The sequence below is a fragment of the Mirounga angustirostris genome, unplaced genomic scaffold (genome assembly GCF_029215605.1).
Source record: "Mirounga angustirostris isolate CCGP_5_RB_7025 unplaced genomic scaffold, mMirAng1.0.hap1 SCAF_2, whole genome shotgun sequence".
Classification (NCBI taxonomy): Eukaryota; Metazoa; Chordata; class Mammalia; order Carnivora; family Phocidae; genus Mirounga; species Mirounga angustirostris.
In genome coordinates, this window is record NW_026991710.1 from 152685902 (window position 1) to 152705866 (window position 19965).

General features: G+C 41.8%; 1 protein-coding gene across 4 annotated transcripts in view; it reads right to left on the reverse strand.

Annotated features, from left to right (window-relative positions):
• EXTL3 (exostosin like glycosyltransferase 3) overlaps positions 1-19965 on the reverse strand; it is a 54790-nt gene that overhangs the window by 5058 nt on the left and 29767 nt on the right. For 2 of the 4 annotated variants that reach the window (XR_008506498.2, XR_010409650.1), the window contains exons 4-5: positions 15978-16106; positions 5731-6858 (exon numbers count right to left, since the gene is read on the reverse strand). Coding sequence is in view for 2 of the 4 variants with exons in the window: in XM_045880078.2 (XP_045736034.1) it covers positions 6649-6858; positions 15978-16106 (339 nt within the window). In the remaining 2 variants the exon portion in view is untranslated. Of the gene's footprint in view, positions 1-3665; positions 6859-15977; positions 16107-19965 lie in introns of those variants that run through there. The other 2 variants (XM_045880078.2, XM_045880079.2) reach the window with 2 other exon arrangements.

A 19965-nucleotide genomic window follows, 5' to 3' on the forward strand; every position in this document is an offset into this window, starting at 1 on the left:
GTCTGCTTCTCCCTCTGACCCTCCTCCCTCTCATGCTCTCTGTCTCTCATTCTGTCTCAAATAAATAAATAAAATCTTTAAAAAACAAATAAACAAACCAAAAAAACCTCTGGTTTTCTCAGTGTTTATAAACATCCACAAAATTTATCTTTTATAAAACAGTGACACAGAACTAACACTCAAATGTCCTGCTCTTGCTATAAGATCACCTTAAAATCAGTCAGCAACCAAGTACTGTGAGATAATGAAGAAATACCAACTACAGTCCCTTGCCTTCTAGGAGTTTATCATCTAGGAGAGAAGTGGGATCCAGGGAACATACCAGTGCTATCAGATGTTCCCTGAGAAAAAAGAGTCCCATGAATAAAAAAGTTCAGGAAACATTAAAAAAAAAAAAGATCTTAGACCAAAGTATAAGAGCTAACACCATAAAGCTTTTAGTGGAAAACAGAGAGAAGATCTTTAGAACTTGTGGCATGGCTTTCTTGAGTTATAGAAAGCAATAACTAAGAGAAAACATTATAAATTAGACCACATCAAAATTACAAGCTCCTGCTCATCAGAAGGTATCAAGAAAATGGATAGGCAAACCACAAAATGGGGGAAATATGTGTAATACGTATATCTGACAATGGGCTAATATCAACAATAAAAAGGCAATATACCCATACAATGGAATATTATTCGGCAACGAAAAGAAATGGGCTATCGAACCACAAAAAAGCTGGAGGAAACTGACATTCACATTGCTGAGTGGAAGAGGCCCATATGTGAAGGCTACATACTATACAATTTCAATCAGATGACATTCTGGAAAAGGTAAAACTATGGAGACAGTAAAAATATCAGTGGCTGCCAGGGGTCGGAAGCAAAGAGCAGGTAGAGCACAGAGGATTCTGAGGACAGTGAAACTTCCGTAGAATATTACAATAGTGGACACAGGTCATCATACTTTTGTCAAAACCCATCAAATATACTGCACAAAGAATGAACCCTAACATAAGCTAGGACTTTAGTTAATATGTCCACACTGGCTTATCAATTGTCACAGATGTGCCCCACTAATGCAAGATAATACTAAGGGTAAGAGAGAGAAGAAATTACTTTTCCACTCAATTTTTCTGTAAACCTAAAATGCTCAAAAAAAAGAAAATCTGTTAAAAATATATTTTTTAAGCAATACAAAAAAAAAAAAAAGACAAACTTTTTTAATAGGCAAAAAAATCTGCCCAGATACTTTACAGAGGAAATATATATAAAGCATGTAGAAAGGTGCTTAATGTCATTAGTCTTCAGGGAAATGCACATAGAAACTATGAGATACCATTACTCACCCACCAGAATGACTAAAGAGACTGACGACAGCATAGATTGGTAGGATGTGAGTAACTGGAACTCTAAACATTTTCGGTTGTTGTACAGAATGGGTACAATCACTTTGGGAAAAGGTCCAGCAGTTTTTTTAAATAAAACTAAATGTGTATTATACCTACCTTCTCTGTCACACAATTTCACTCCTGGGTATTTACCTGAGAGAAAATGATAAATCCACAAAAAGACCTGGACATGAATAGTAATGGCAGTTTTATTCCTGATAGCCCAAAATGGAAACAGCCCAAGTGCCTAGCAACAGAATGGACGGATGTTGCCGTACGAGGGAGTACTACCCAGCAATAAAAGGAACAAATCACTAATAAACACAACATTGGGTTGATCTCAAAAATATGCTGAGTTTCTAGAATCCTGGCACAAAAGAGTAAAAACTGTATGACACCATTTATATGAAATTCTAGAAAAGGGAAAACAAATCCAATGTGAAAAAAAGCAAAATCAAATCACTGGTTTTCTCTAAGGGGTGGAGGCGAGATTGACCAGGAAGGAACATAGGGAACTTTCTGGGTTTGACAGTAATGTTCTCTCTTCTTCTTTTTAAAAAGATTTTATTTGAGAGAGAGCGAACCAGAGAGAGAGCACAAGTGGAGGGAAGGGGCAGAGGGAGAAGCAGATTCCCCACTGAGCAGGGAGCCCGATGCGGGGCTCGATCCCAGGGCCCTGGGCAGATACTTAAACGACTGAGCCACCCAGGCACCCCAGTAATGTTCTGTATCTTGATAGGGCATAGGATTACACAGGTAGATGCATTGGTCAAAACTCAAAAGAATGTACACTTAAGATTTGTGCACTTCAGGGTATAAATATTTAAATTTTATATTAATCACATAGAAACTAATATTGACCTCCAGTTAATAATATATGTGCTTATGTATTTGGAAGGAAGTATATTAATGTCATAATTCACTTAGAAATGCACCAAAAATAGGATGGATAAAAGGGTGAATAGAAGGACAGATAGATGGATAGGGGGATGAGAGAGAGAGCGACAAAGCAAGTACAGTAAAATGGTTGCTAGGTATATGGGTTTATACTATAAATAATATACTTAATTTTTCATGATGAAATATTGGGACCAACTCTTTAAATAAATAGAATCTAAATAGTTTAAACCCTAACATGACAACCCTGCAATATGACCAGGATTTGTACTTTCACAAATACGAAGACAAATCGAGAAAGATAAAACCATTTGCTGAATTAAAACAAGTCAAGAGTTTACCAACCGGAATTTAAATAAAAACTTGAAAAATAAACCAACTAACCAAAACAAATCAAGAAACAGGGGAAATTTAATAACAAACCAGACCTGGCCCTATGGTCAGGCTTCCCACCCATTGATGATGTCTTCTGGGATCCATTCTGTGTCTTTAATTCTTCTTGGCATGCTCTCTTGTCTTCCTTTGTCAATGAAGATTTAAAAAATAAAAATAAGACTTCTCAGCCAGGGTGTGCCAGGCTTCTTTAACTCTCTGATAATACATCAGCTCTATTCCAAAAGCACTACGGTCCCGGTTACCATTCAGCTTGCTGCCCGCTAGGATTCCCATGTGACCCTCTTTGGATATTTTGTCCAGCCTTTCATTCATCAAAAAACCATTCCGCACTGACTGTGCCCTGCTCTCAAGCGGCTTAGCATGCGCGGGGCCGCCGGGCTGGGCGAGCTGCTGGAACGGGAGGGAGACGGGCCGGCGGCAGGCAGTGGCTTCTGGCCGGGGAAGGCGTCCTGCCGCCAGTGCGCCCAGAGCCTCCCACAATGAGCTGGCGCTAAGACACGTGGAATGCAGGAAGCGCCGCTGAGAAACTCTCCGTACCTCACCCCAGTCAGCGTTCATTTCTACTGGGGGCCAAACGGCAGACGCCTCGCACTGGTTATGGTAACTTCCACCTCTCTTTGAGATCGAAACACACTAGCTCCCCAGCACCACGCCACACACACACACATTTTTAAAATTACCATGAAACAAGGAAGGAGGGAGGATGTGGCACATGCCATCCTACATCCCACTCACTTCAGGTAAAGGACACCTAAATTCCTATGTCATCCAACGACTGATCCCACAAATGGGCCCAAGCAAGGCTGCCCACGTCCGCTCGTGTTTACAGACAGCATCACGCGGGTTCAAGCACCAGGCTGCCCCAAGACCGAATCACGCAGCCCAAAACCTTTATGGGGGTGGGGGGCAGCTGGCTGCCCGCAATCTGGCAGGCCCCTTCTCTCGGGTCACTCTTCTGTCCCTGCAGAAGAAAATCTCAAAGGACCGCCACACTGCTTGAGTTAAAGTCTCCATTTATTTTTATTTTTTTTACAAAAACCCAACATAAGACTATTGTGCTCATGACAGGAAAAGGGGGTGGGATGGACATGGCATGGACATCAAAGAGCTTCCCCCTGCAAAACGGCATCATTTCAAACCAGGAGCCGCCTGCGCACGCGCACACGCACAGGCCGCGGCCGAGGAGGGGCTCCCACCCGCCCGGCCAGGACCCCGCCGGCCGCGCAGGCCTGGGCTCGAGGAGCGGCGCGCACCGCGCGGAAAACCACCGTCAGCGGCGCAGACGCTCAGACGGCCCCCGGAGCACCTTGGGGACGCTCTCACCTAGGGGAGTGCCCCCCAGGGCGAAGAGCAAACTGGCCAGCTGGGGACGAGGACGTCCTGGGCCCAGGCGACAAGGGGTGACCTGCGGACGCCCGGGGAAACCCACGTGAGCCCGCAGGGCCGTTCGCGTGTTGCAGAGGAGTCCCAGTCACGTGGTGTACAGGCCGTCTGAGTTTCCCAGCGGGACAGATGGGCACCGAGGGCATTCGAAGCGTGTGGCTGGGCCTCCCCGCGGCCACCTCGCATTAACTAGCAGTCACTCTCCAGGAGCGCCTAACCGAGCAACGTAAAAGGTCTGACTGCCCGGCCTCTTGCTCCTGAGCAGCGTCCCTTAGGCACATGGCCAGTGTCCAGCAGAGCCTGCTGCTTGGAGTCCCTCAGGTTAGTGTCCTGTTAGGTCCAAATAGCGCTCGCCTTCTTGGCGGCTCTGACACCATAACCCTCCCTGCAGTAGACGTTGATGTCATCCAGAATCTCAGGCCACTCGGCTACTCCTGGATCTCCCAACAGCATTCGGGGACCCACCAGCCTGGCTCCGCGACAGGGGGTCCTAACACAGACTGCGCTTTTCTCACCGGGTCCCACTGAAAGCCAGTTTGTGAGTTCCTCACATTAAAATAAACAAGATAAAAATAGCAGCCACATATATAGCTCAAAACACCACACTCTTTGGCTCCCCAGAGGGAAGAAGGCTACTGCTAAAAGGAATAAAGTTAGGAGTCAAGGAAAGGGCAGTTAGAAAGTTAGGGTGCAGGGAGTCTGGACCCCTTTGCTGGGCTGCTGAGAAGCAAAATTGGATTTCCTGGGTAGCTGCCTCTGTAGGAGAGCGACAAGAAGATGCCAGTGGGAACCTCTGGAGGCCACAAGCCCTGGGAGCAGCCCTGGTCTCGTGTGCCAATAAGGAGAGGTCCTTCAGGTCCAGCTAGCCCTCTACCTGGGTGGGAGCTACAGGACAGAGCCTGGCTTCAAAATGATACTTAAAGAGACCCACTGAGACAGACGGGTCAGAGGAGAATGTGCCCCCAAGAAAGAGAAGCACAGGGTGTCAAGGTCTGGGGAAGACGGAACTGGCTTAAGGCATGTACATGACCAGGACAGACCTGAGCTTTTGTCCAGCTGTGGGAAACCACCTGTGTTCAACTTCACTGCAAGAAAGTGGGGTCCAGGAAAATGGTAGAAGTCATGGGTTAAATCCCTGCCAGATGCCACCGACACCCTCTTCGGTTCTCCTACTGCCACCACCACCACCAAAAAAAAAAAAAAAAAATTAGCTTATTTCCATTTCAGCCAGGGAATAGAAATGTAAACCCAGAGTGCAAAGTGGTGTATGAATGCCTGTGGAATCTCAGGCCGGACTGGAGCCTATCTTCTTATCATTCTGGCACATACCAAATCTCAGGGGGTCCTGGGACAACCTGGCATGAGGGATCTAAAAACTACAGGTAACATAGGGCATAGGTCCAGACAAAGGTGGAGGGAAGGTGAATTTCACCAAGGTATTTATCCCAAGGCAGGCGCCTTGCTGTAAGACTTCCCGGCCAGCCGGGTGGGGGTCCACAAAGGATGCTCGTTCATTCTATGCCAGAGAGAGCAGGCCAACCTGCAGACCACTTCAGATCACAGCTGGAGGTACGGCCTGCCAGTTCTCTGTTCTCTTACGTGAGAGAGAACTGCCAGGAAAGCCTGAAGCCAAAGCACAACGTGTGTTTCAAAAGGAGGGCCGAACAAAAAGAGCCACCTGGGAGCACTGTCTTCAGGTCTCACTCCTTCCTCATTCTTCTCTTCCAAACGGGAGAGAATGGGTGCGCGAGGACAAGTTCTGGGACAGCTTGACCTAGCGATGAATCCTCAAAAACACTCAATCCAGCACAGGGAAGCCCCGCTGTTCCCAAAGGTGCAGGTCCTCCCCACGGACTCAAGCAACAGGAGGTCGCAAGCTCCAGATCACCGGCTGGCAACAGATGGAGAAAGAAACAAACCAAGAGGGCTTATCTCGTCCAGGGCCCCTAGGAGGGCCAAGCCTGCCCTTTCTTGTTTCTGCACACAGATGCCCTGGGGAATACAGAGATGATCTTTAAGGATGAGCCAGATACCGTAAGGCCAGGATCCATCTCCACCAACGTACAGAACATCAGGAAACTCAGTGGGTCCCTCACTTTGTGAAATCGGCAGAAATCTCAAACTGCCCCCCAAATCTATCTATCTATATATATATGTATATGTATATGTATGTGAGAATGTGTGTGCATATATATATACATATATATACACACATATATATAAATAAGCCTCGAATGGCAAATCTGAAACTTTCTTTTAAATAATAATAATAGTTGTTACTGAATTTAAAAACCACAAACCAGCTGTCCTGGGCTTATGAACTGCGTGAGTGACTCCCCGGAGTCCCCATGATCCTCAGTGTAAGCTATCAGTCAGTGCCCTGTGTAGGGAACCCCCGTGTCCTCCGACCAGGGTTCCAGGCCCAGTGTGGCCGACTTTAAGAAGGCTATTTCCTTTCCACTCTTCCCGCCGCCTCTCCCAGCAGACGGTTTGGGCCACCCGCCCAGCGGGTGGCCCTGACGCCCTTCAACGTCTAGGAACCTTAGGAACCGTCTCCCCCACTCTGCTCATCCTCTCCCCAAAACTTGCAATGCCCCTAGATGAATTTGAAGCACTTGGTCTTGTCGTGGGGCAGGCGGGTCTTGAAGAGCACAGAGTCCACCCTGAATTGAGTGTACAGTAGGGGCATATAGCCATACACCTTGACAAAAAAGTTGATACATTTGTGCCGCTCATGAAAGTGGGAATCATCGTGTGACAGGGCCTGGGGGCATCCTGGGCATCGGAAGGTCCACCGAGAGGTCACCTGGGAACAGGGAAGAAAGAGCACAGTGAGAACCACAGGGACCAGGACAGACAGAAATCCTGCCACCTCACCAATCCGCCGTGTCCATTTTGCCAGGGAAGGCACTGACCGCAGGTGGCCACGTTCACCCCTGGGGGAGTCAGAAGCCAGGCCCTCGGCTCCCTTCCTGCCACATCTGTAGCTGTATCGTTGGAAAGGGTGCTCTTTCCAAATGACCTAAACGGTAGATATCAAAAGCCTGAAAAGGTTTAGCATTACTTGTCTCAGTAACTCAACCTCTAGCATTTATCTGGGTCGCACAGCAAGATGTAGGTCTAAAGGTGTTCATTTCATCAATGTTTTTAGTAGCAAAATACTGGAAAAGTGCCCATCAAAAGGGGACCAGTTAAATAATTATGAAATACTACACATCCACTAGAAAAGGTATTTAGGAAAATTATATCTGAAGACATGGCAAAGTGGTTATATTATAGTAGCAGCAATAGTAGTAGTTATGATGATGCTGATGAAATTTCAAGCAATTAGAAAAGTATAAAGAATAATACCACAGCTTCACTACCAGCAATGTGGCAGACCAAAGAACATAAAAAGTCCCTTAGCAGAGAATACCTGAAAATGCAGGATGAACTATATAAACTAACTCTTTAGAGAGAGTAATGAAAGAAAACTTGTAATGAAAGAAAGGAAAGGAAATGTAAAGAAAGAAATTAAACCCTCAGAGGCCAAAATAATGAAAAAGCCTGAATCCAATGAGATAGCCAGGAGCTTTGGTTTTTAACGGGCTGGGGAGGCAAGAGCCACAAAACTTTACTGGAGATTTTTTAAACACCAGGACCTGGTGGAAGGCTGCACAGGTGGGAGGCAGCTCCACAGAAAGCTGTCTTCTTCCCAGTCTTAGCTCTAAGTGGAAGAAGAAACATCACCTGTAAGAATGTATAACCACACACTGGCCCTCACCCACCTGAGGCTAGGGTTTGTTACCTGTGTGTCCTGAAAAGATGCTAATTTAAACAGGTCTCAAGTAGCTACTGACCCAGGGTATGTGGAAGAAGCAAATCCAAATCCTCTCAGGTATAAATTCAGGCCTCCTAGAAATTCTATAAGTAAAATCCCAAAGAATATGATTTCACAATCAAAAGTCACAAAAAAGGGAATGAGCCACATGCGGGAGAATCTACAGAAACAACAGAATCAGACCCCAAAACCCCAAAATCGCAGGATTCTCAGTTGGTAACTAGAACAGTAAGTGTATATGTGCCCTGAAATTTTGAAAGACTACTTAAAGTTTGATAAAGAAAGAAGGGACTCCCAAAAAAGTCCTAGTGGAGGGGCGCCTGGGTGGCTCAGTCGTTAAGCGTCTGCCTTCGGCTCAGGTCATGATCCCGGAGTCCTGGGATCGAGCCCCACATCGGGCTCCCTGCTCCGCGGGAAGCCTGCTTCTCCCTCTCCCACTCCCCCTGCTTGTGTTCCCTCTCTCGCTGTCTCTCTCTCTGTCAGATAAATAAAAATCTTAAAAAAAAAAAAAAAAAAAGTCCTAGTGGATATGAAAAAGAACCAAATAGAATAGGAATGAAAAGCATACTGAATTAAATCAGACAATGGATGGATGTGAAGAGAAAATTAGTGAGGAAAAGTATACTAAAATTATTACCCAGAATAGAAAATACTGACTGAAAGCTTTAAAATATAGGAAAGCAAGATTGAGAGACATGGAGAAGAGATACTGTATGATTCCATTTAGATGAAGTTCAAAAAGAGGCAAAACTGATCCTGCAAGAGAAAAAAGACCTTGACTCGCTGTCATTCCGCCAGCCGAGCTCTCCTGCCTGCAGGAACCCAGCGTCCTCCTCGCCCTGCCCTCCCTCCAGTGGCCGCGGTGCGGGGGAATGACTCAAGAATGCGGGGAAGACGCTCAACCTCCGTAATAACCAGGCAAACGTAAATGAAAACAGTGGGATACAGCTTATACCCATCAGATAGGCAAAAATGGAAGTGTGGCCGTACCAAACGTCAGGATGTGGAGAAACTGCAACTATTATACAGTGCCGGTGAGTATATACACTGGTGGATCTATTTTGAAGAAAGTTGGGTATTATCAAGTATAATTGAAGGTACATATACCCCATGTCCTCACATGAGAGGAATGGATGGGGGGAGGGTGATATTAGACATCTACTCTATTTATAATGTTTTAATTTATTTTCTTTTTCTTTTTTATTTTTTTTTAAGTAGGCTCCACGCCCAGCATGCAGCCCAACGCGGGGCTTGAACTCATGACCCTGAGATCAAGACCTGAGCTGAGATCGAGTCGGACCCTTAACCAACTGAGCCACCCAGGTGTCCCAAGTTTCTTTTAAAAAAAGAAGAAACATGTATAATCTGACACAGGGCAAAATGTTAATATTCGGCAAAACTGTTGGGTATGCATGTTTGTTATAGTCTTCCCTTTTTTAAAAACATTTCATTCATACGTTGTAAATCAGTAGTAAGCAAGTGTTTCAAATATATAAATACTTCCTGTATGTATAGACATATAGAATCCTTTAAATATATACCTGTCCTTAAACACCCATGTAAAAATAAGAAAGTCTAACATTTTCAGTACCCACAATCCCATAATCCCATCGTGCATCTTCCCTCCATAGAAATTGCTATCCTGAATTTTGTTTTCAAACTTCCCTTCCCCTCCCGGCTTTAAAAAAGTGGTTTTACCATATGTGCATTTATCCCTAAATGACTGGCATGTTTTAGACTTTAGGTAAATGAAACCAAACCATAAGCATCCCTCTGCAGTTAGCTTTTTAAAAACAGTGTACGTGAGCTTAGTCAGTGTGGATGCTTGCGGCTACAGTTCATTAATTTTCACTGCCCCAAAGTCTTAAAAATGCCGTCCTCCACACTTTTCCAAAGTTTTAGGTTTTGCCCTTTTGTATTTAAATCATTAATCATTTTGGACATGATTCTGTGTATGGTATAAGACAGGAACCCAATTTCATTTTTTCCTCATAACTAGTTTGCATTACACGCTCAGTTCATCCAGACCTCAGTGATCTGCAGTGCTGGTTCTGTAATGTAGATATATTCTTAGATCGATCCATCTACTCTTTTTCTCATTTGGAAATTCTTTATTCTGGGTGTCAATTCTTTGTCATTTATAGGCATTGACATCCCAGTGTGTGGCTTGTTTTTTCGTATATTGAATTTTGTTTACAAAGTTTTTTATTTTAATGTATTCAAACCAATCAGTCTTTTCCTCTATATTTTGCACTTTTTATTTCTTAAAATTCCTTACTTTCTTTTTCATACGGATAACCAATTATACCAGCCCTCACTTGTAAATATTTTATGTCGAGTTTCCAAATATGCATGGATCTGTGTCTAACCTCCACTTTGTGCCCCTGGTCTGTCTGTCATCCCTGTGCTGACATCGCATTGTCTGAGCTCCTATCACGTCGTGATCTGTGACAAGTACACATCTTCCTCACTAGTCCCTTGGCTACTCTGGTCCTTTGCCTTTCCATACGAATTGGGGAAGTCTGTCAAGTTCCACACCAAAGCAAAGACATCCTAATAGGCTTTTGATTAGCGTTACACTGAAACTTTGGATTTGAGGAGAACTGCTATTCTGACAATACAGGGTTTGTCCATGAACGTGGACGTGGTCTCTATCCCCATTTGTTTAGTGGATTATCTCCCCTTATATTGACTCGAATGGGAATCTTCTAAAGTTTCACCATTAAGTATAATATTTGCTATAATGTTCATATTTTTAATAAAGTCTAGAAATTTCTCATTCTCTTTTTCAAAATTGCCTGTCCCTTATCCTCTCTATTCCTCCCTTCTTGGTTCCATGTTGGACCTTCTCCTTATATCCTCTGTGCCTCTTAACCTCTTTCTTATTTTCTATCTCTGCATATCTCTGAAATTCTTTCTCGGAAACTTTTTTATCTCCTAGCTGATTAACTTTCTCTTCAGCTAAGTCTGGTCTTTTTATCCCATTCACAGAGATTTCCGTTTTAGTAATTCTAATTTTCATTACCTTAGTTCTAGTTAGGTTTTTCAAATCCGCTTGTTCTTTTTTTTCTTAGTAATTTGTTGATTTTTATGTTTTCAATTCCTTAGTCTTTATTTCTAGTCATTTAAAACCTACTTATTTTATAGTCTAGCCAATGGTTTGATTATTTGGAATTCTTGGGGAGCTAACCTTACTTTTTGTCGTATCTGTTAACTCTTGCTCAGGGTCGCCTGTCCCCTCACGTGACTGGTACTTTCAGGATTTCAAGCTCATCTTCAATGAGGTTCTACCTGTGGGTGTCCTATGTGGCTTGAGGTGAGGAATGTCTCTTGATAGCAATTTTTGGTCTTATTCTGTCAAATAGTCAAAGGATATCAATGGCTAGGTCTAATTTTCATATAGCATGAGTCTCCAAACCCATGAAAGCTCAGACTACTTAAAATTCTCAATGTATAGTTTCCCCCCGCTACCCTCCAAAATCCAGGTTAAAATAAACAAGTTGCCTGCCATCTTCCTGGGCCAACAGGTAGATCTCAGTTCCAATTCTCTGCCCAAAGGTTCTTCACCCTTTTCTCACATGAGTGATAAAACACAAGCCTCTAGAAGATAAATTAACAGCACCCCACCCAAGGAGCCCCAGTGACACATTACATGTTTGCCACTCTGATTTTTAGTTCCCCCTTCCTTTCTGGCAATTATCTTACTTTATTACTTATTAAATAAGCCCAACTATACATTGAAAAAAAGTTTGTTATGTGAACACTAAAAACATGGTATTTTAGGTTACCTAGTCTACAATATTGCCAGAACCAGAAAATTTACTGTTAACTTTAAAAGCAGACTACAAAAAAAGTACATATTTAAAAAAAATAAAGATAAAAAAGCTACCACCACAGACAGGGAACCACAGAACCAAAAGAAATATGCCAAAAGGCCTGAGTAATTTTTTTTAAGATTTTATTTATTTATTTGACAGAGAGAGAGAGTGCACAAGCACGGGGAGTGGAAGAGGGAGAAGCAGGCTCTCTGCTGAGCAGGGAGCCCGATGCAGGACTCCATCCCAGGACCCTGGGATCATGACCTGAGCTGAAGGCAGATGTTTAACTGACTAAGCCACCCAAGTGCCCCTAGGCCTGAGTAACTTTTATTTCTTTCTGAATACATCTATCTTTGCCCAAATAATTTAAAAGTGATTATTACTATCATAAACTGAGGAAAAAATGAAGATTCAATGGCCCATCCCATAATTTTTAGCTGAAGAGTACACATCACATATACAGCCAGTAAGAGCCATCAGAACCCGGGTCTCCAGAGTTGAAACAGGGGAGCGCACTGGTCAGTGCCCCAAGGGCAGCTCACCACGCAGCCGCAAGTTTGAGGGAGTCAGGACTTCCGCAGTAGCAGTCTCTGTGAAGGAACCCACGAGGCTCCCTACTTCTCCCTCTCACTCCCACCAGACTCCCCACTTCTCCAGTTCTCACAGGACTCCTGCGGTTACAGGGAACAATGAGTTACCACTCTTCCCACCATCCTCCCTGTCAAGAATTTGCCAAGAGAAGGATATTATCAAACAGCACCTATGTATGGTATTCTCCTTCGTCCTCCCTATACCTAACAATCTTTCTCCTCATCCCAGATGCCAGCATCCAACCACAGGGGAAAAGCCCCTTACCTTGCAAATGATTTCATTTGACACAAAAAGATAGACTGTTTTCACTGAAGCAGTGGTTTCTAATCATGTGTCCCATCAGTAAAAAAAATTTTGACACTGCAACCCCAGTGTATTTATAAAGTACATTTATATATATTTTTGTATATATACTTATATATTATAGAAAACTGTATTACATAATAAAACATACAAAGAAAGGAATTAAGAAAGATGAAGCAAGGGGCGCCTGGGTGGCTCAGTCGTTAAGCGTCTGCCTTGGGCTCAGGTCATGATCTCAGGGTCCTGGGATCGAGCCCCACATCAGGCTCCCTGCTCGGCGGGAAGCCTGCTTCTCCCTCTCCCACTCCCCCTGCTTGTGTTCCTGCTCTCGCTATCTCTCTCTCTCTCTGTCAAATAAATAAATAAAAAATCTTAAAAAAAAAAAAAAAGAAAGATGAAGCAACAGCTAAACTATAAAAAGAAGTTTAAACATTTACCTAACCAATACCATGGATTATATTTTATGTGGGAATGTTCCAGGTTATTCAGTCTAAGAGAAGTATTAGTGTCCTGCACAGTAATAGTAAGGAAAATCCTTGAATAGATGTTGAGAACCTCCTTTACCAGAGAATTAAGATGTGTACTTATGCTGCCTCCCTCTACTTCCTTATTACCTAAGCCACCCGTCTTCTAAATGCTTACTGAGTTCTGAAATCCTTTGTTCTCAATGAAGCCTGTTTACATTCTAGATCTTTCTCCTTCTTAAAAGATAACATTATTCAAACCAATAATATGAAATTAACTCCCTGTTCTTTATTTACTCAGTACTGTGAAGACATTAACATTTTTAAAAGAACACTGCTAATCACATAGATCAGTCACACCTTCTTAATCATAACAAGGGAGAGAATATAGTTTGATAGTGAAAATTTGAAGTAGTTAAAGCAAAAAAAAAAGAATGACTATTTTAGAACATAAAATAGTATAAATACCTGGTAAAATTAGGTAAATTAATTAAAATATTTAGCTCAGACTGGTTCTATAGTGGGGCGCCTGGGTGGCTCAGTTGGTTAAGCGACTGCCTTCGGCTCAGGTCATGATCCTGGAGTCCCTGGATTGAGTCCCGCATTGGGCTCCCTGCTCGGCAGGGGGTCTGCTTCTCCCTCTGACCCTCCCCCCTCATGTGCTCTCTCTCATTCTCTAATAAATAAATAAAATCTTAAAAAAAAAACAAACTGGTTCTATAGTACATAACTGGACTCAGAATTTGAAGACATTCTTAATTTGTTGAGCTCTTTTTTTTTTTTTTTTAACGTAGGCTCCACACCCAGCATGGAGTCCAGCACAGGGCTTGAACTCATGACCCTGAGATCAAGACCTGAGCTGAGATCAAGAGTTGGATCCTTAACCGACAGAGCCACCCAGGCGCCCCTATTGAGCTTTTGATTTTAAAAAGTCATCCTGGGGTTCCTGTGTGGCTCAGTAGTTAAGCGTCTGCCTTCGGCTCGGGTTGTGATCCCAGGGTCCTGGGATCGAGCCCCACATCGGGCTCCCTGCTCAGCGGGAAGCCTGCTTCTCCTCTCCCACTCCCCCTGCTTGTGTCCCCTCTCTCTGTCAAGTAAATAAATAAAATCTTTTTAAATAAATAAATAAAATAAAATAAAAAGTCATCCTAATCTTGAGTTGAACTCTTCTTATATTCCCATAAGATTGAGAAAATTCACAGAGAATACTCATTTTTCAAGTTTTCACTTGGTTAGGATCATGTATACTATGTGCAAAATATTTGTTTTACTCTCTACACTGAAGAGACGGTTTGACTAATGAAACACCGGCCTAATAATATGGTAGACAAACACACTTTAATAAGGATGAAAAATTCATCATGTCTGTGAGTGCTTCAGGTGACTGATGATATTATTAGGCACCTAATCACTCAGATACTTTAAATTTTCAAGGATAATGTCTTCTGATCTACTAGGGAAGTATAAATAGAAGCATACATCTTGGATGAAGCTTAGTCCCTGGCTACATAAGAAAGAATAAAGAAAGAAAAGAAAATTGCACCGATCATTAATTTCTTTCTAGGACCCCTGTCTCCCTACCTTAAAGTTTATAAGGAAGTGGGCTTTTCATTTAACATCACATAAAATGAAAACAAATATTTTAATATTTATTTATTTTAATAGCCATCACTGCACCTGGGAAACACACTACACTTTTATATAATCATAACAATTAATCACAGCTTAAAAAAATTGGTGCATTATTTTGCTAATTATTTTTCTTTTGTGAGACTTTAGCAGAAGGCCCAGAAATAGAAAAAACTATGGGGTAATCAGAAGTTAAGTTATAATGCCAAGCTACACTTGGTTGAAAAGGTTTGATTAGGTATAAATGAATGCATAAGGCCCCCAACTGCTTTTCTCTCTTTTTATGCTTTGTGGTGTGGACCCAATGTCTTCTGTTTACCGCTCTACTACCACTAAAGATATGATTTGAGTATCATTAGCATAGGCTGGTGGTTACTTCATCTATAACTTACCTTCAAAATATAAGAAGAATGAAATATCCACCTAATTATTATGATATACATGGAGGTAAACTTGTTATTTTATAAAATTAAATAATATGCCTTTTTAACAATAATAAGATCTTAATCAGCTTATTAACCCTAAGGACATCAGGTATGACTCCATCACATAAATACTGACAGACCATAGTCATAGATACAATTAGTTTGAACTGACAAACAGATTCTCAAGTATTAACTGCTGCAAGGTCCTTACCAGGCCTACCCTAATCACCACCAGAAGAGCTTTCATTTGTCTCCAACCTGCAATGATGACATAGAAGGTGACGTAACTGGTCTTTCTGTACACTGAGTATGAAATTATTATATTCTGGTCACATATATTCACTAGCTCAAAGACAAAGACAGAACTCAAATTTCTAGAATTCTGAGGGCACCTTTGGTTTTGTTTTTGAGTAAATGTCTTTACACAGATTAACTCAGAAACCTTAAATTTCTTGTGCCATGGGTCTATGGAAAACACAGTAATTTTAAAACACTGATGGACATAAATAATACTTTAAGATGTAGGAACAAAAGTAATGTGATATGAAAATATCTATGAGTTCTACTGGTGACAAATCAGTTACTGCAAATACTCTTAGGAATTGTCACATGTTTCCTAACTGATGGAAATGCTAAATCTGTTAGAGATTAGCGAAAATTAAGATGTAACATGTTTCCCATCCAAGTTCCAAACCCTCTGAGTTCTGTCCATTTACGCCTTAGTAGTTAAGAGTCCCTATATTAACAACTCATTTAACCCAAAGACAATTACAGATGAGGACTCTGAGGTATGATGAGTTTCGTACTGCATTACAGCAAAATAAGTGAATTAAGTACGCATGCACCCCCAGTCCCGTAAGTACTGGGACCCTCACCTTGATGGGGGGTTTCCGAGTGATGTGGGAGACAAGGAAGTTCATGGCAATGTCCTCACAGTTGATGTATTCATCCACCATATCTCGGATGGCCTGGGGCATCACATAAGAATACAGGTAGGCATAATACTGTCAGGGGTAGAAAAAGAATCACATACTCTGTTAGAGGCCACAGTTCTTTGGCTTTCAGCCAAAATATACATGGATCTAGGGGCTGTTAGGAAGCGGAGGGGTGAGGAGGAGGTTGGGTGTGACGATCATTAGAGGAATCACCACTCCCTTTATTTAGGGAGTTGGGGCCAGGGATGCTAAACATCCTACAAGGCAGATCTTCTGCAATAAATAATTAACCCACCCGAATTGCCATTATCATCCCCCTTTTGAGGTCCATGGCACCTCAGTGATTTTACAATATGAAGATTTATCAAATTAGGTCAGACAGTGGTTCAGATGAACAGCATTCTATCTGTGACAATGGCAATAAGGGATAAGTGAGGGGAAAGCCTGGTTACAGAGCCATAAAAATCCAATCCCTCAGTTCCTCCGCTTATGGATTCTAGAATCTGATCACTTCTTAACCACTGCCACTGGCTACTCCCTGCTCCAAACCACCATCATCTTTTGCCTGATTATTCATATAGTCTCCTAAACAGTTTCCCTGCTCCCATATTTTCTTCCCTCCAGTCCATTCTATGCACAGCAGAGTGACCATGTTCAAACACAAGTGCAACTAACTGAACATGTCACTCCAAACCTCAGCGGTTTTTCATCTCACTCAGAGTAAAGGCCTATGTTCTTAAAATGTCCTGAAAGGCCCACAAAATGGTGTGCTAAAGCTGGCTCACATCTGCTAATGAATGTCAACTGCTATATTTTCAGGAATTTTATGAGACTATTTAGGAATTCTGTGAACTTGTTACGAAAAATAGCCATTATTAAAAATATAATTACATAAACTTAAAATTAAATAAGCTATATTAAAAACCAATAAGTAGCTAAAGCACATCACTTAATTAATTAGCTTCATTTTACTATTGTTTATTACATTTTACTATTATCTTGAAGTTATTTATGTCTATCATATCTGTATGGTGAAAATACTATAGAACTGCCCATCCCTTTCCAACTCCAAGTTCAGTGACTCATATCTATAACTTGAAATCAGCCATGCTAAAAATATTTATACCACAGAAATGGACAAATGCTATAAACAAGGCACATGTCAACTATGATGTGTTGCAATGTTGCTGATGAATGAATAGGTGAGGTGCCTAATAAAACTGATTTATATCTATTTTATTACCTTAAATAGTTAGAATCTATGTAATGAAATACTGATCATAAAATTTTTTGTACCACACAGTGGTTTGCTGGTTATCTTGTGACAAAGTACTTAAAGGCTGGTGAACTTAAAAGATGAATTACACATTTTTCTTTTATAAAAAGGCAGATGATTGAAATCTGTTGACCCTTTAAATGGCCAGTGGCTGTCATTAGTATGCTAATGAGAATATATTTACTGAACACAATCCATATCCTCAACAAGGGAAAGGAGACATAACCAGAAGAAAGAACTGCCTTTTTAGAAAAATGGAGAAAGCATTATGAAAACAAACGTTTAGAAGTATTTCCACCATTTTGTGATTATGACTGATGCCATAAATCAATAAACACTTTCATATCTGCACATTTTAAAACATATAAAAACTTTGTAACCTGTTTAAAAATATTTTAAATGAAGTTTCAATGGATTTAGAACCTACTCTAAGAAAAAGTAACACTTTCTCGTTAGTTTGCTAAAAAAAAATTAAATGGCATTACAGAAGATGAAAATTCTAGTCCAATTTGAACACAATTTAGTAGATGAGTATCATGACTTAATAAGCACAGCAATATGGTATTTCTTACAGGGACAGTGACTAAAACCAAGTATCAAAAACATGTTTAATTTAGAAATAGAGCTCTGACTTCCATAGCACAGTATCAATTCAGGATTTTAAAAAATAATATACTGAATCTAATATAACACTGAATGTTAACTGGAATTAAAACAAAAAGTTAAGGGGCGCCTGGGTGGTGTGGTCGGTTAAGCATCTGACTCTTGGTTTCGGCTCAGGCTGTGACCTCAGGGTCATGAGATTGAGCCCCACGTTGGGTTCCATGTTGGGTGGGGAGCAATGGGGGACTAAATAAACATTTCTGTAAATCATAGGCTTGAGGGCTGCTACCTTTGTTCTAGATTTTCAAATAGAAAATAAAAACTCCAAGGTTTACTAAGTAAATTATTTATTACTTGAAAATGACGGGATCTCACTACTGTAACTTTTAAACTTCAGAATTTGGGAACAGGCAGACTTTTTAGAACACAAGTAAATTCTCAAGGTATGAATAGACAATGCTGAAATTGGTGGTTCTTTCTTGGATGACCAGTGTGAAAATAAAGGACTACTAGTTAGGTATGGTTTCTCAGCCAGATACTTTCCCCATCCCAACCAAAGCCCACCCACATTTGGAAAATAAGCATGAGGGTGAGGTTCAAGAATGGGACAAGCATATCAGCATCACACATTAAGTTGTAAAAAGAAAAAAAAAAAAAAAGCTGAAGATGTAATGATTTCTTAGCCTGATTCAAAATATCCCTAGTAAGATGACTTTCAAAATTCTGTTTGCAGTGGGTCGAAAGATGCCACCATCTGAAATTTGAAATATGTAAGGGACAAAGCCTGGAGAAAGTTGGGATGTCAGTTTGAGGTACCAGGGGGACATACGGCGGGCGGCGGAGCGGGGGGGGGGGGGGTCCTGAAAACAATTAGGTATATAAGTACAGGCATCAGGGAACAGCCAAGACAGGAATATAGACACAGAAATTACCAGCCTGTAGGTGCTCAGCCCCAAGACCTTGAGCTATGAGAGAACATCTAGGGAAGACCAAAGTAAGAAGAGCACTAGATACAGAAGTTAGAAGGCTGAGATACTTCAACATTTATGGGGCAAACAGTATGGTGGATGGGTCTTCCATGAGAGCAATGAAGTTGCCCAGAATGAGAGCGGGCATGGAGGGGAGATCAAGAGGACGGGCCATGTGCCAAGGTCTTTGATGACCAGGAAAAAATGGCTAGGAGGTTGCTAGATGGAAGCAACAAGACAGATGCTGTGAGCCTCAAATGAGATTTTATATGATAGCTGAGAACTGTCTGGAAGTGTCATCAGTAAGCAATAAAAATGGTTCTTTATAACCTTCCCTGCTCCAAAGTACGTATCTGGGGAAATGAGTGGACTCAATCACTGTCCCTGGAAGAAATACAGGAACAACGTAAAGGGGAAGCACTGTCCTCAGAAAAAAGTCGGGTTTTAATCAGGTCAAGAGATAGAGGAGGCATTCTGTGAAGTGGCGGGGGGGTTGGGGTGCAGGCAACTTGACCACCTCAGAAGAGGGCTTCTTCAGAGCCCAGAAGAAGTACTTGGGAGGGAAGGTATAGAGCAACACTATCTAAGATATGTGAGTCACAACTGTCACTTTAAATTCTCTAGTAGCCACATTTTAAAAAAAGATTTAATTAATTTGTGAGAGAGACAGAGAGCACGAGCGGGGCAGAGGGAGATGGACAAGCAGACCTCCCACTGAGTGCAGAGCCCCAACACAGGGCTCGATCCCAGAACCCTGAGATCATGGCCTGAGCCGAAGTCAGAAGCTTAACTGACTAAGCCACCCAGATATCCCTAGTGGCCACATTTTTAAAAAGAGAAAGAGTAAAATTGATTAGAATATATTTTATTTAACCCAGTGTATCCAAAATAATTGCATTTTAACATATCAAAATCTGGTATGCACTTTACACTTACAGCTCATTTCAATATTGGCCAGTCAGTCGCATTTCAAGTATTCAATAGCCATGTGTGGCCAGTGGCTACTTTATAGAACAGAAAACGTACAGAGGAAAGATGAGTCAGGAGCAAAAAAAGCTTAGCATTAACAATACAGGAGAGA